This window comes from Scyliorhinus torazame, chromosome 14 (assembly GCF_047496885.1).
Source record: "Scyliorhinus torazame isolate Kashiwa2021f chromosome 14, sScyTor2.1, whole genome shotgun sequence".
In the NCBI taxonomy this organism is placed as follows: domain Eukaryota; kingdom Metazoa; phylum Chordata; class Chondrichthyes; order Carcharhiniformes; family Scyliorhinidae; genus Scyliorhinus; species Scyliorhinus torazame.
In genome coordinates, this window is record NC_092720.1 from 101,186,733 (window position 1) to 101,200,583 (window position 13,851).

General features: G+C 49.6%; 1 protein-coding gene across 2 annotated transcripts in view; it reads left to right on the top strand.

Moving 5' to 3' along the window:
- The window catches only part of LOC140389328 (tripartite motif-containing protein 42-like), a 78,823-nt gene that overhangs the window by 8,343 nt on the left and 56,629 nt on the right, over positions 1 to 13,851 (top strand). For both annotated transcript variants that reach the window (XM_072473489.1, XM_072473490.1), the window contains exon 2: positions 6,257 to 6,942. In XM_072473489.1, the coding sequence (XP_072329590.1) occupies positions 6,257 to 6,942 (686 nt within the window). The remainder of the gene's footprint in view (positions 1 to 6,256; positions 6,943 to 13,851) is intronic.

A 13,851-nucleotide genomic window follows, 5' to 3' on the forward strand; every position in this document is an offset into this window, starting at 1 on the left:
AGGAAAATGCCCGCAGCTCGCCTGGGAGCTGTCTATGCTGCCCACCATACAGGACTATGTGCCGAACCTTTGGCAGGACTGGCTCCGTCTGGGTCCACTCACAGATCTGTGATACCGTGACAGGCAAGGTGTCCATAAAGTTTAGGGTTGCAACCACCTCACCGGTCGTGGGGGTCGACATGGGGCCGGTCGATAAAGGCAATCGACTCAGTGCGTCGGCATTTGCTATCTGCGTACCTGGTTTGTGCTCCAGAGAATACTCGTATGCAGCAAGCAACACAGCCCAGCGCTGGATCCGTGCAGAAGCAATGGGCGGTATTGGCTTATCCTCTCTGAAAAGTCCCAGCACGGGCTTATGATCAGTCACGATAGTGAAATGGTGGCCGTACACGTACTGGTGGAAGCGTTTCACCGCAAAAACCACTGCCAGGCCCTCCTTCTCGATCTGCGCGTACTTTTTCTCCGCTGCAGTCAATGTGCGGGAGGCGAAAGCTATCGGTCGCTTGGCCCCGTTCTCCATCTTGTGGGACAGGACGGTCCCAATGCCATACGGGGATGCATCACATGTGACGAGCAAAGGCTTTACAGGATCATAGTGGGTTATAACCCAGACGACGACAATTGTTGCTTTACCCGCCGGAAAGCGGTTTCTTGCAGCTGACCCCAAACCCAGGTGTGATTTTTCTTTCGCAGAAGGTGCAAAGGGGCCAGCGTAGTTGCCAGATTGGGGAGGAACTTCCCGTAATAGTTTACGAGACCGAGAAAAGAACAAAGATGCGAAGTGTCAGTCGGGGCGGGGGCATGTTAAATTGCACGCACCTTCTCTGCGACGGGGTGCAGACCTTCGCGGTCCACCCGATAACCTAGGTAGACTACTTCCTTTGCCTGAAATACGCACTTTGTGCGACGTAAACGGACTCCAGCCTCCGGAAGGCGTCTAAGGACAGCCTCCAGATTTTCCAAATGTTCTTGCTCCGACGTCCCTGTAATCAAAATGTCATCTAGGTAGACAGCCACACGTGGTAAACCTCTCAAAATGCCCTCCATAACACGTTGAAAAATTGCGCAGGCAGAGGATACTCCAAAGGGCAACCGTGTATATTCATACAGGCCCCGGTGTGTTTTATCGTTACATATGGTCGGGAGGCAGGGTCCAGCTCCAACTGCAGGTAGACGTGACTCATATCTAATTTTGTGCACGAGAGTCCACCTGCAAGTTTCGCGTAGAGATCCTCTATGCGAGGCATTGGATATCGGTCGAGTCGGGAAACTGTATTCACTGTAAGTTTATAGTCGCCACACAAGCGAACTGTGGCATCTGGCTTCATTACAGGTACAATTGGTGCTGCCCAGTCAGCAAAACGGACAGGCCTGATAATACCCAAACTCTCCAAATGAGTGAGCTCCCCTTCTACCTTCACGAGCAAGGCGTAAGGCACTGGGCGCGCCCAGAAATAGCGCGGCGTGGCTCCTGGTTCAACTTGGATACGGGCTACGGCCCCTTTTATTTTCCCCAAACCAGGCTGGAATACATCTGCGTATCGTCCTAGCACCTCAGTCAACTCTTCAGAAACTGTTTGGAGGATGTGCTGCCATTGCAACCGCAAATGGCGCAACTCGTCCCGACCCAACAGGATGGGCCCATGGCCGTGCACCACGATAAGTGGGAAATGCCCCTCCTGGTGTCCATAGACAACAGGGGTCATTGTAGTTCCTGCAATGTCCAGTGGTTCCCCCATGTAGGTGGCCAACCTGGCCTGTGTGTCGGTTAATGTAAGGGTCTGTATACCCTGCTTGATGCGGTCGAATGTCCTCTGGGCGATCACAGAGACCGCTGCGCCAGTATCCAACTCCATCTCAAGCGGGTGGCCATTGACCAGTACTGTCACCTTAATGGGGGCCACACGGGGAGCTGCCACACAATGCAGCTGCAGGCAGTTGTCCTACGTCTCCACGTCCTCAGGAGTAGTCGCCGCAGGTTCATCCACATGGAAGGTATGGCCTCCGGGCTGGTCCCAGTTACGGCCCCTGGGCTGGTCCCAGTTTCGGTCGGACGACGGCGCCTCTGGCGTCCCCAGGACCGCCTTCCGCGACGGGGTCGGCGCCTACAAGTCTGACACGGACATGGCTCCTCATCCATTGGCTCTGGAGAAGGTTCCCTTCGGGGAGGAATGTCCGATGGCCACTGGCGTCGGTCCGGACGTTGCCTCGCCCAAGGTACCGCAGGAGTGCGGGGGGACGTTTTTGGATGGAAAGGGTTGCGCCCCAAGGCATGCACTTCCATTCCCTGTAGCTCCTGTACTCCTCGCTCTGCGCTCTCTCGGGACAAGACTATTTGAATGGCCTGTTGAAAAGTCAATGTTGGCTCCGCTAACAACTTTCTCTGGGTGGCCGCATTGTTAATACCGCAAACCAAACGGTCGCGTAACATTTCTGACAAGGTCTCACCATAGTCACAGTACTCCGCAATCCTGCATAGCCTGGATAGAAAATCGGCAAGGGATTCTCCAGGGGTCCTCTCAGTGGTATTAAACCGGTAACGCTGGACTATCGTGGACGGGGTTGGGTTAAAGCGTTGCCCCACTATATTCACAAGTTCATCAAACATTTTGGTGTCCGGCGCAGCTGGGTACGTAAGGCTCCTAATCACCCCAAACGTATGCGGGCCGCAGGCGGTGAGCAATTTGACCACCTGGCGCTCGTTTTCGGTGATATTGTTTGCCCAGAAATAGTAACGCATCCGTTGTGTGTACTGGTTCCAGCTTTCCAGCTCAGCATCAAAAACATCCAAACGTCCGTAAAGAGGCATGGTATAATAGAAAACAACTTCCAACCTGTATCCAACAAAAATCCAGGGAGGTGGCTTCAGCAGTGTAGACAGCTATTCACTTTTACCTTCGTCGCTAGTTTTGTAAGGGCCACGAAGAATCCAGCACGAGTTTTAAGGATACAAAGTAATAACATTTATTTACTATAACATATATACATAACAGTAGCAGTAACTTCCCTTGCTACATACTCCTTTCTTCTGGTTCCTGAACTGGCCAGCTTATTTATACTAGGAGTTTACTAGTGGTTTCTCCGCCCCCCTCATTGGGGAAGCTCATACTCCCACAGGATTGTGGGATAGTCATTAGTCCCCATCCAATGGTAAGTAGGCAGGTTATAACAGAAGGTAAATGAGGTGTTTAAGACCTTTTATGAGAGGCTATATAGGTCCCAACCCCCGGAGGGAAAAGAGGGGATGCAACAGTTCTTGGACCAACTAAGGTTCCCGAGGGTGGAGGAGCAGGAGGTGGCAGGTCTGGGGGCGCCAATCGGGGTGGACGAGGTGACTAAAGGGCTGGGGAACATGCAGGCAGGTAAGGTCCCGGGACCAGACGGGTTCCCGGTGAAATTTTATAGGAAATATGTGGACTTGTTGGCCCCGCTGCTGGCGAGAACCTTTAACAAGGCCAGAGAAGGGGGGACGATACCCCCGACAATGTCGGAGGCGACGATATCATTAATCCTGAAGCGAGATAAAGATCTGCTGCAATAGGTCATATAGGCCTATCTCGCTCCTAAATGTAGACGCCAAGTTGCTGGCAAAAGTGCTAACGATGAGGATCGAGGATTGTGTCCCAGGGGTGGTGCATGAAGACCAGACAGGGTTTGTAAAGGGGAGACAATTGAATGTCAACGTGCGGCGGCTGTTGGGGGTGATAATGATGCCCCCAGCGGAGGGGGATGCAGAGAAGGCATCTGATAGGGTAGAGTGGGAGTATTTATGGGAGGTGTTGAGGAGGTTTGGGTTCAGGGAGGGGTTTGTCAGTTGGGTCAAACTCCTCTATGGGGCCCCAGTGGCAAGTGTAGTCACAAATCGGCAGAGATCGGAGTATTTTCGGTTACATAGGGGAACAAGGCAGGGGTGCCCCCTGTCCCCATTACTGTTCGCGCTGGCAATTGAACCGCTGGCTATAGCGTTGAGAGACTCTAGGAAATGGAGGGGGGTGGTTAGAGGGGGAGAGAAAAACCGAGTGTCACTCTACGCAGATGACCTACTGCTGTATGTGGCGGATCCTGTGGAGGGGATGACAAAGGTTACGCAGATATTGAGGGAGTTTGGAGATTTTTCCGGATATAGGCTTAATATGGGGAAGAGTGAGCTTTTCGTAGTACACCCCGGGCACCAGGGAAGAGGGATAGACAGCCTGCCGTTAAGGAGAGCGGAAAGGAGCTTCCGATATTTGGGGATCCAGGTAGCCAGGAGCTGGGGAACTTTACACAAACTCAATCTGACGCGGCTGGTGGAGCAGATGGAGGAGGATTTCAAGAGGTGGGATATGCTGCCGCTCTCACTGGCGGGCAGAGTGCAGGCGGTCAAGATGATGGTCCTCCCAAGGTTTCTTTTTGTATTTCAATGTCTCCCCATTTTGATCACTAAGGCCTTTTTTAAGAAAATAGATAGGAGTGCGATGAGTTTTGTGTGGGCAGGGAAGACCCCGAGGGTAAGGAGGGGGTTCCTGCAGCACAGCAGGGACAGAGGGGGACTGGCGTTGCCGAATCTGGACGATTATTACTGGGCCGCCAATGTGGTGATGGTTCGCAAGTGGATGAGTGAGGGAGAGTTGGCGGCGTGGAAGAGGCTGGAGATGGAGTCCTGTAAAGGAACGAGCCTAAAGGCGCTGGTGACGGCGCCGCTACCGCTCTCCCCGAAAGGGTATACAACAAACCCAGTGGTGGTAGCAACCTTAAGGATCTGGGGGCAATGGAGGCGACATAGGGGTGTGACGGGTGCCTCGGTGTGGTCCCCGATAAGGAACAACCATAGGTTTGTCCCAGGAAGGATGGACGGAGGGTTCCAGAGCTGGCATCGGGCAGGAATTAGGAGATTGAGAGATTTGTTTATTGATGGGACGTTCGCGAGCCTGGGAGCGCTGGAGGAAAAGTATGAGTTGCCCCCGGGGAATATCTTTAGATACATGCAAGTGAGGGCGTTTACGAGGCAACAGGTGAGGGAATTTCCGCTGCTCCCGACACAGGGGATCCAGGATAAAGTGATTTTGGGGGTATGGGTCGGGGAGGGCAAAGTGTCCGAAATATATCAGGAGATGAGAGACGAGGGGGAGGCACTGGTAGAGGAGCTGAAGGGAAAATGGGAAGAAGAGCTGGGGGAGGAGATTGAGGAGGGTCTGTGGGCTGATGCCCTAAGTAGGGTAAATTCCTCTTCCTCGTGTGCCAGGCTTAGCCTGATACAATTCAAGGTTCTACACAGAGCACACATGAGCAAGGCTGAGCAGGTTCTTCGGAGTGGAGGACAGGTGCGGGAGGTGTTTGGGAAGCCCGGCGAACCACACACATATGTTTTGGTTGTGTCCGGCACTGGATGAGTACTGGAGGGGAGTGGCAAGAGTGATTTCAAAGGTGGTGAAGGTCCGGGTCAAGCCAGGCTGGGGGTTAGCTATATTTGGGGTAGCGGAGGAGCCGGGAGTGCAGGAGGCGAAAGAGGCCGATATTCTGGCCTTTGAGTCCCTGGTAGCCCGGCAAAGGATCTTACTCATGTGGAAGGAAGCGAAACCCCGCCCGGCGTGGAGGTCTGGATAAACGATATGGCAGGGTTCATAAAACTGGAACGGATGAAGTTTGCGTTGAGAGGATCGATTCAGGGGTTCTCCAGGCGGCGGCAACCGTTCCTTGACTATCTTGCGGAACGTTAAGGGAAAAATAGATCGTCAGCAGCAGCAGCCCAGAGAGTGGGGGGGGAGCAGGGGGAGCACTATTTTTTTGTTACTTTGTTAGTTCACTATTTTATTTAAATAATGTTACTTATTAGTTATTATGTTATCTTTTATGTTGATTTGTAAGGTGGAAAAATTGTGTTTGAAAACTTTAATAAAATATATTTTTAAAAAACTAGGCTGGTATTGACAAAGCTCATTTCACTTCCGACCCTTATGGCTGGCAGAAACCGGAAACTCTCACCTTGCTTGGCCCTCGAGTGGACAGACAGCTGGCCGAACCCAGGCATTGTGCCATTTCAGCTGCATTTATTTTCAGGAAGTGATTAGATTGAATAAGGTTTCCATGACTACAAACGATGCCTTTGCTAAGGTTGGTTTACCTCACAATCATAGAGCTTCATTTCCCATAATTCTTAAACAGGATTATGGATTTATGAACTTAAGGAAAAAAATAATTATTGCAGTCTTTAATTCAGGATGCATGAATCAAACTAATGAATGTTCTGAATGAAATGTTTTTTTTAAATTTACAGCCCAAGTAATTCACAGGGATCACACAGTCTGAACTTTAGGCACAAAATGAAACGGGTAAAACCTCCAATATATGATGAACTTACTTGCCCAGTCTGTGGAAAGCTGTATTCTAAAGCACAATTGCTGCCATGCAATCACAACATGTGTGAGCACTGTATCCCAAGGCAAAAGACAATGTCTAATAAGGGTCTAAAAAAACATGCTGTTGTCACATGCCCAGTCTGTCAAGAAAATCATCATTTCACCAGCACCGAAAAAGTCAAATTCCCAGATAACTTTCTGATCAATGAGGTGTTAAACAGGTTGGAAAAGCGGCGCAAGAAACCATCAAAGAATAAATCAATCAAAAAACAACCTTACTGCCAACTTTGTGAATCGAAAAATAAACAGCTTGCAGTCAAGAAATGTGAAACCTGTGATTTAAATTTCTGCAAGGAATGTTTAAAGCAGCACGACAAAACCTACACGGACCATAGTTTTAATGAACCTTCAGGTGGGGAGCCACAGATGAAGTGCTTTGACCATCCTGATTCAAACCTGGCGGCATTTTGCATGGCTGACAAGATTCCAATTTGTGATGAATGTAGCAAAGAAAAACACAAAGATCATCCAACAAGCACCTTGCAAGAGGCTTTCAAGGATCAAACAATTCATCTATTTCATATTATTGCAAAATATGGCAAAGGTAGGTGCTACGTAATTTATAAAGATGTATTTGGTTCAGAAGAAAGCAATTCTCATTAACTGCAGTTGATCTTTTTTCAAATGCTTCCTTCCACAGAATGTTGGTTGGGGGGGAAAAACCATTTATTGTTTCTCCTTAACAGTTTCAGAATCATAGAATCTCTAGAGTGGAGGAGGAGGCCATTCAATCCATTGAGTCTGCACCGACCCTCTGAAAGAGTACCCCACCTCAGTCCACTCCCCCGCCCTATCCCAAAAACGCCACCTAACCTGTGCATCCCTGGACACTAAGGGGCGATTTAGCATGGCCTATCCACCCGCCCTGAACAGCTTTGTGACTGTGGGAGGATACTGAAGCAGCCGGAGGAAACCCCCGCAGATAACGGGGAGAAAATGCAAACTCCACACAGGCGTGTGAGGCCGGAATTGAACCCGGGTCTCCGGCACTGTGAGGCACTGTGCCACCATGCCACCCGTATTGGTACTTTATTTGAAATAATAAATGGAATAAGAAACCTATATACTATAAACTACAACACCCTGATGATATGATGATATCGTGAACAAAATAATGATGCATTTTAATGTGAAAATTGACTTTGCTTTACAGTTATTTTAAGATTTAAAAATAGATGGTGGCAAAACTAAGATCCATAACATTCACAGTTTTGGTACTATGGTTCAATTTGGTTCCAAACTCCTGTCCCCACCACACACGCATACATATGGCACAGGTGATAGATTATTGATTTTGTCATAGATTTATTCATATTGGTGCTATTGAATGCATGTAGCTGAGAGTAAAATTATTAAAAGTGTCCTGACTGTGGGAATCCAGTCATTGTTTCACATAATGAATTAACCATTGTATTCCAATGTATTCAGCACGAAGAATGTATTGTTCTCCGTCGAATCAACTCATCAGTTACAGCAAGGTCTCTGCCAAGCTGTGTAACATACCAAAGCGTGGGAAACATATCCAGTAATTTTCCTTAGACTGCGCAGCAGATGCTGAGCTAGTTTTGATAGGCACCAGACAATCTTAAGTAATGCCCAATGTTTAATTAACAAATTATCCTCTAAGTAACAGATATTTATTTGAACAAACCAGGAGGTCTCATCTGAGAATCAGAAACCAATGAGAGTAAATGAGGGGTTAAACTAGAGATAAGAATTTCCTTAAAAGACCTCATGGTGAAGGTCTTTGTTCTTGAATTCCTGAATTCTTGAATCATCTATCTATTTGTTTGTGTTAAAGTGATTTATTTTATGCTTTGTGCCATGTCCTTGACCTTTTTACGTATTGTTTAATATTTCATTTCTACGTTTTGATTCAGTTCTTATTCAAGTGAGTAATTAGAATAAAGTCGTATTTGTGGCACCTCCAACCAACCGGACTACCGACCCTTATTGGAAGGTAAAATACGAGTCCCATCAACGTGCTACGCTTGTTACCTTTTGGGTTGGTCAGTAATGGCTGCATTAGGACATGTGTCAGATGTATTCAGGGTAGCTGATTGTGTGATTAATCAGGGTTAACATTGATGCCATTTTTGACCTCAACATTCCAACTCACAGCATCTCTTAAAAATGCATTCAAAAAAAATATTTTAAAGGGTAATTTAGCATGGCCAATTCACAGACCCTGCACATCTTTGGGTCATGGGAGTGAGACCCACGCAGACACGGGAGATTGTGCAAACACCACATTTTAAACATGCATAACTGGACATGAAGCCCTCATTCAGCAAGAAGCCCTCATTAGTGCTATTTAAAGGGATCATCAACGGCTTTCAGATTAATTGCTGATTAATTTCTACAGTCCCTGAATGCGTTTGTAGAATGTTTGGTGGTTTGCAGAATTATCCCCATTCTCTACCTTCAGCCAGTCAGCCAATCCTCTACCCATGCCAGTACCTTGCCCCAAACATCATGGGTTCTTATCTTATTTAGCAGCATTCTGCACAGTACCTTATCAAAGGCCTTCTGAAAATCAAATAGTTCACGTCCACTAGTTCTCCATTGTCTAACTTCCTTGTTATCTCCTTAAAGAATGTTTTTTAAAATGATTTTTATTCAACATTTTCAACATTTATACACAAACAAATCCCAATGCCCCCCCCCCCCCCCAATGCCCACATACCCCTTGGGAGCAACCAGGTCTTCTCAATGCAAAATGAACAATACACATCTCTGGTCGAATCTCTCCTTTGCACCTCATCAGTACCCGCCTGAGAGCAATCAATGAGGCGAAGGCCAAAACATCTGCCCCCACTCTTGTCTGCAGCTCCAGCAGGTCTGACACCCTTAATATGGCCTCTAGGAGACTCTGCTCCAGTTCAACGTGCAGGACCTCAGACATGAAGCTGAAAACCGACCTCCAATACCTCTTCACCTTTGGGCAGGATCAGGACATATGGACATGGTTGGCTGGGCCCCCTCTCACACTGCATACAACTGTCCTCCACCCCTCAGCTGGCTCAACCTTGCCCTCGTTAAGTGCGCCCAAACACCATTTTTGCTGAATCAGCCCCAGCTTCGCACACGAGGTTGAGGCATTGACCCTTCGCAGAACTTCACACCATAACCCTTCCTCCAGCCTCATTCCCAACTCATCCTCCCACTTTGCCTTAATCCCCTCCATTGACTCCTTATCCGCCTCCATAATCCGACATAAATTGTTGAGACTCTCCAGCCCCACCCCCCCCCCCCCCCCACCCCCTCCGCCCACAGACTGCACCTCCTCCAGCATCAAGGCGGGCGGCACAACCGGGGAACTCGGGAAAGTATTTCTTGCGAAATTCCGCACCTGCATATACCTAGAGCCCTCCTCGCGCTGCTGCCCATACCTCACCCCCAACTCCTCTAAAGCTGCAAATCTCTCCTCCAGAAACAGACCCTTCATCTCTTTCACACCTTTCGCCTCCCACCTCCAGAACCTTGCACCCATCCTCTCAGGCTCAAACCTATGATTCCCTCTTAACAGCACCACCCTCGACCCTGTCCTCAATTTAAAGTGCTGTCGAAATTGCCCCCAGATCCTCAGTGTGGCTACCACTACTGGACTCCCAGAATATTTCTCTGGGGCTAGGGGCAGCGGTGCCGTTGCCAGCATCTGCAACCCCGCCCCTTACAAGACCCCGCCTCCATCCGCACCTCAAAGTCTCCAATCCCTTCCTCCAGCCCCGCACCTTCTCCGCATTCGCCGCCCAATAATAGCACAACACACTCGGAAGAGCCAAGCCCCCCACCGACCCCACTGCTGCCACCTTTGGAACATCATTTTCCTTATCCTCCCCCTTTCCCTGCCCACACAGATGACAAGACCGGCCTATCCACACCTCATAAAAATGACTTTGGCAAAAAACTGGAAGACACAGGAATAGAAATAAAAGCCGTGGCAAAATATTCATCTTGACTGGCTGTACCCAGCCAGCCAACAATAAAGGGAGACTATCCCACCTCCCCAAATCCTCCTTCAGCTTCCCTACCAGGCTTGCTCAATTTAACTTATGGTGCCATATCCAGTCCTGCACTACCTGCACCGCCAAATACCTAATGTGAGTTGTCACCACCCTAAATGGCAACCCCTCAATCCCGCCCTTCCAGCCGAAGGAGACACAATGAAACACTCTTCCCTGGATTCAATTTATACCCTGAAAACTCCCCAAATTTCCCTAGCAGCCCCATTAAGTCCCTCACTGAAGAGCCTGGGTCTGTGATGTACAACTGTAAATCATCTGTGTACAGAGGCACCCTCACTATCTCCCTCCATACGTCTGTGCCCCTCAGCGCAATCGGCAAGGACTTAATCGCCAAGGCAAGCAAGAGGATGGGACATGGGGCTGCCTTGTCCCCAGAATAGTGGGAAGTACTCTGACTGAGTCTCAGTCGGCCACACACAGGCTGTCCGATCCTTATATAGAAATTTTATCCAAGTCACAAACTTAGGCCCAATCCCAAACTTCGTCAATACCTCAAAACAGACACCTCCACTCCATTCTGTCAAATGCTTTCTCCTCATGCAACACCACTACCACCTGTAACTCCCTCCCCTCTGCCGGAGAAAGCACCACATTCAGCAGCCGCCGTACGTTTAACGACAGCTACCTGCCCTTAACAAAGCCTGTCTGGTTCCTCCCCCACCACCTTCGGAAGACACCTCTCCAGCCACACCGCCAGAACCTTAGCCAATATCTTGGCATCCACATTCAGTGGATTCCACCGGGTCCTTATCCTTTTTCAGTAAAAACAAAATTGATGCCTGCCTATAGTCTCAGGTAAGTCCCCCACCTTCGCCATCGCATCCTCAAAACATTTCCACTGGAACCAATCCGGCCCCGGCACCTCGCCTGACTGCATCTTACCTTTCGCTACCTTCACTTCCTCCAACCCTAATGGCTCCTCTAATCAGGCCCTTTCCACCTCACCCACCTCCGGCCACTCCAAACCCTCCCTCATAGCCTACTGATCCTCCGGCGGCTCCTACTTGTACAACCCCCTATAAAAGTCCTCAAACACCCTATTCACCTGCTCCGGATACACCACCACCCCTCCTGTCCCATCCCTAATCCACACAATCTTCTTTGCTGTTGCCTGCCGATGGAGCTGGCCCAATAGCAATCGACTTCAAAACCTCCCAAACACCTGACGACGAGACTTCCCGATTTTGATTAAACTCCACGCACTCCTCCAACACCCTCCCCATCTTGATGCAAAAGTTTGGGTCTGCCAACAGGCCCACATCCAACCTCCATCCTGGCCTCTGGGCCAGCCCCTTCTCCAGGACCACATCTGTCGTGTTAGGTACACTGGTCTAACACTGGATGCAACTGGATGCAGCTTAAATCAGAAAGATACTCCAGACCTTGAAGTTAGTTCAATCAGGTTTATTGAACTAATAGCACAGTTAGTACAGTTCTCTGTGAGTTCGACTCTCTGCTAACTTAAGTGTGGTTACTCTGTCTGACTGAACCAGACTAGCTCTTAGCCACGTGGTGGAGGTGTGAGATTGTAACAACACCCTTGACTGACTCTCTAGATGTTCATCAGTGGAAAGAGGCAGAGTGTGAGTGCCTCGTGTCTTTTAGTCAGATCCCACCCGAGTGTCCTGCCTGCTTATTGGTCATGTCCAGTTCTCTGTGTCCATTAGCTGCTTGTCTGTACATCATTATGTGTGTGTCTGCATATCATGACAACATCTACCCAAAGCAGCGCATGATCCGATATCACAATCGCCGAGTACTCCGCCTTCGTTACCTCCGCCAGCAGCGCCTTCCCGACCACAAAGACAAACAAATGCTCCCTATCCCATTAGTTCAAAAACCTCCACGGATCCACCCCTCCCATCTGCTTCATAAACTCCCCTAACACCTTTGCACCTCCACCCGCCTAGGAGGCCAGCAAGCAAGGCCTAGACCTATCCATCCTCTGGTCTAGCCCATATTCCAAACCCCCACATTATCAACCGGTGAGTATTCAGGTCCGGTATGGCCGCTAGCATCCTCCTCACAAACCCAGTTCGGGGCATACACGCAAATCAACACCACCAACCTCCCCTCCAGTGCACCCGTCACTATCACGTACTTGTCTCCTTGATCTGCCACCACCTTCTCCATTTGGAACCTCAGCCATTTACCCCTGCATCAAAAATGAAACCAGAATGGAACACTTGGCTCACCCAGCCTCACTGAGCAGCACGGTAGCACAGTGGTTAGCACAATGGATTCCGAGCACCAGGGTCCCAGGTTCGATTCCCGGCTTGCCGGCTTGGGTCACTGTTTGTGCAGAGTCTGCACGTTCTCGCCGTGACTGCGTGGGTTTCCTCCGGGTGCTCCAGTTTCCTCCCACAGTCCAATGATTTGCAAGGGTAGGTGGATTGGCTATGCTAAATTGCCCATAATGTCCAAAAAAGGTAAGGCGGGGTTACGGGGATAGGGTGGAGGTGTGGGCTTAGGTAGGGTGCTCTTTCTAAGGGCCGGTGCAGACTCGATGGGCCGAGTGGCCTCCTTCTGCACTGTAAATTCTGTGAATGAAGCTTAGCAGTCTGTGAATCTGGTCCTTTACCCCTGGGTCTCCTATAACAGCACCACATCCGCTTTCAAGCCCTTCAGATGCGAGAAACCTTGTGCTCTCTTCACCAGTCCCCAACTCTTGTACGTTCCACGTTACCACTCTGACCAAAGGTCTCTCACCCCACCTCCCAGCCCTTCTTATCTGCCATGATCATCCTTCCAGGCCCCGCCTCGCAAACACGACCCTGCCCCGACCCTAGTCACTGCCGCCCCCCTACCCCCTTCCCAGCAACCCCTCCGTCACCTCCTCTTAAAAACACCACAGCCAGTATCAACCAGTCATCTCCCCACCATTCACACTTCCCAGGCCCATCAAAACCTGTCCATACAGGTTCCAACAGTCGCAGCCCCTCCCCAACCTTGCTCCCCTTCACTAGCCAACATACGTTTGCTAGCATGACGGCCCCTGCCAGAGCGCCCTCCCCCGCATCAAAAATGAAACCATACCAACCCCAATGCCCCGCTCACTCCTCCAATCCCCTTTACATCAAAAAAAACAAAGTTATCCACAACCATACAAGAAAAAGAATCCAACTCAGGAAAAAAAATGCGTAAGCCAAAAACCGCCAAAAGTCAAAATTCAGTCCGATCCCAGGCCTCTGCCTTCACAAACACCTCTGCCGCCATCTTGAAATAATAGTCTCTGTCATTGTACGTGACCCTCAGCCTCGACGGGTAGACCACACCAAACCACACATTGCGTTTATACAATGCTGCCTTAGCACGTCTGAAGGCCATTCGCCTCCTTTCCTGGTCTGTTGTCAAGTCCTGATATATGTGTATATGCTTGCCTTCCCACTTCACCTCGCGCCTCTGCTTCGCCCAGATCAGCACTC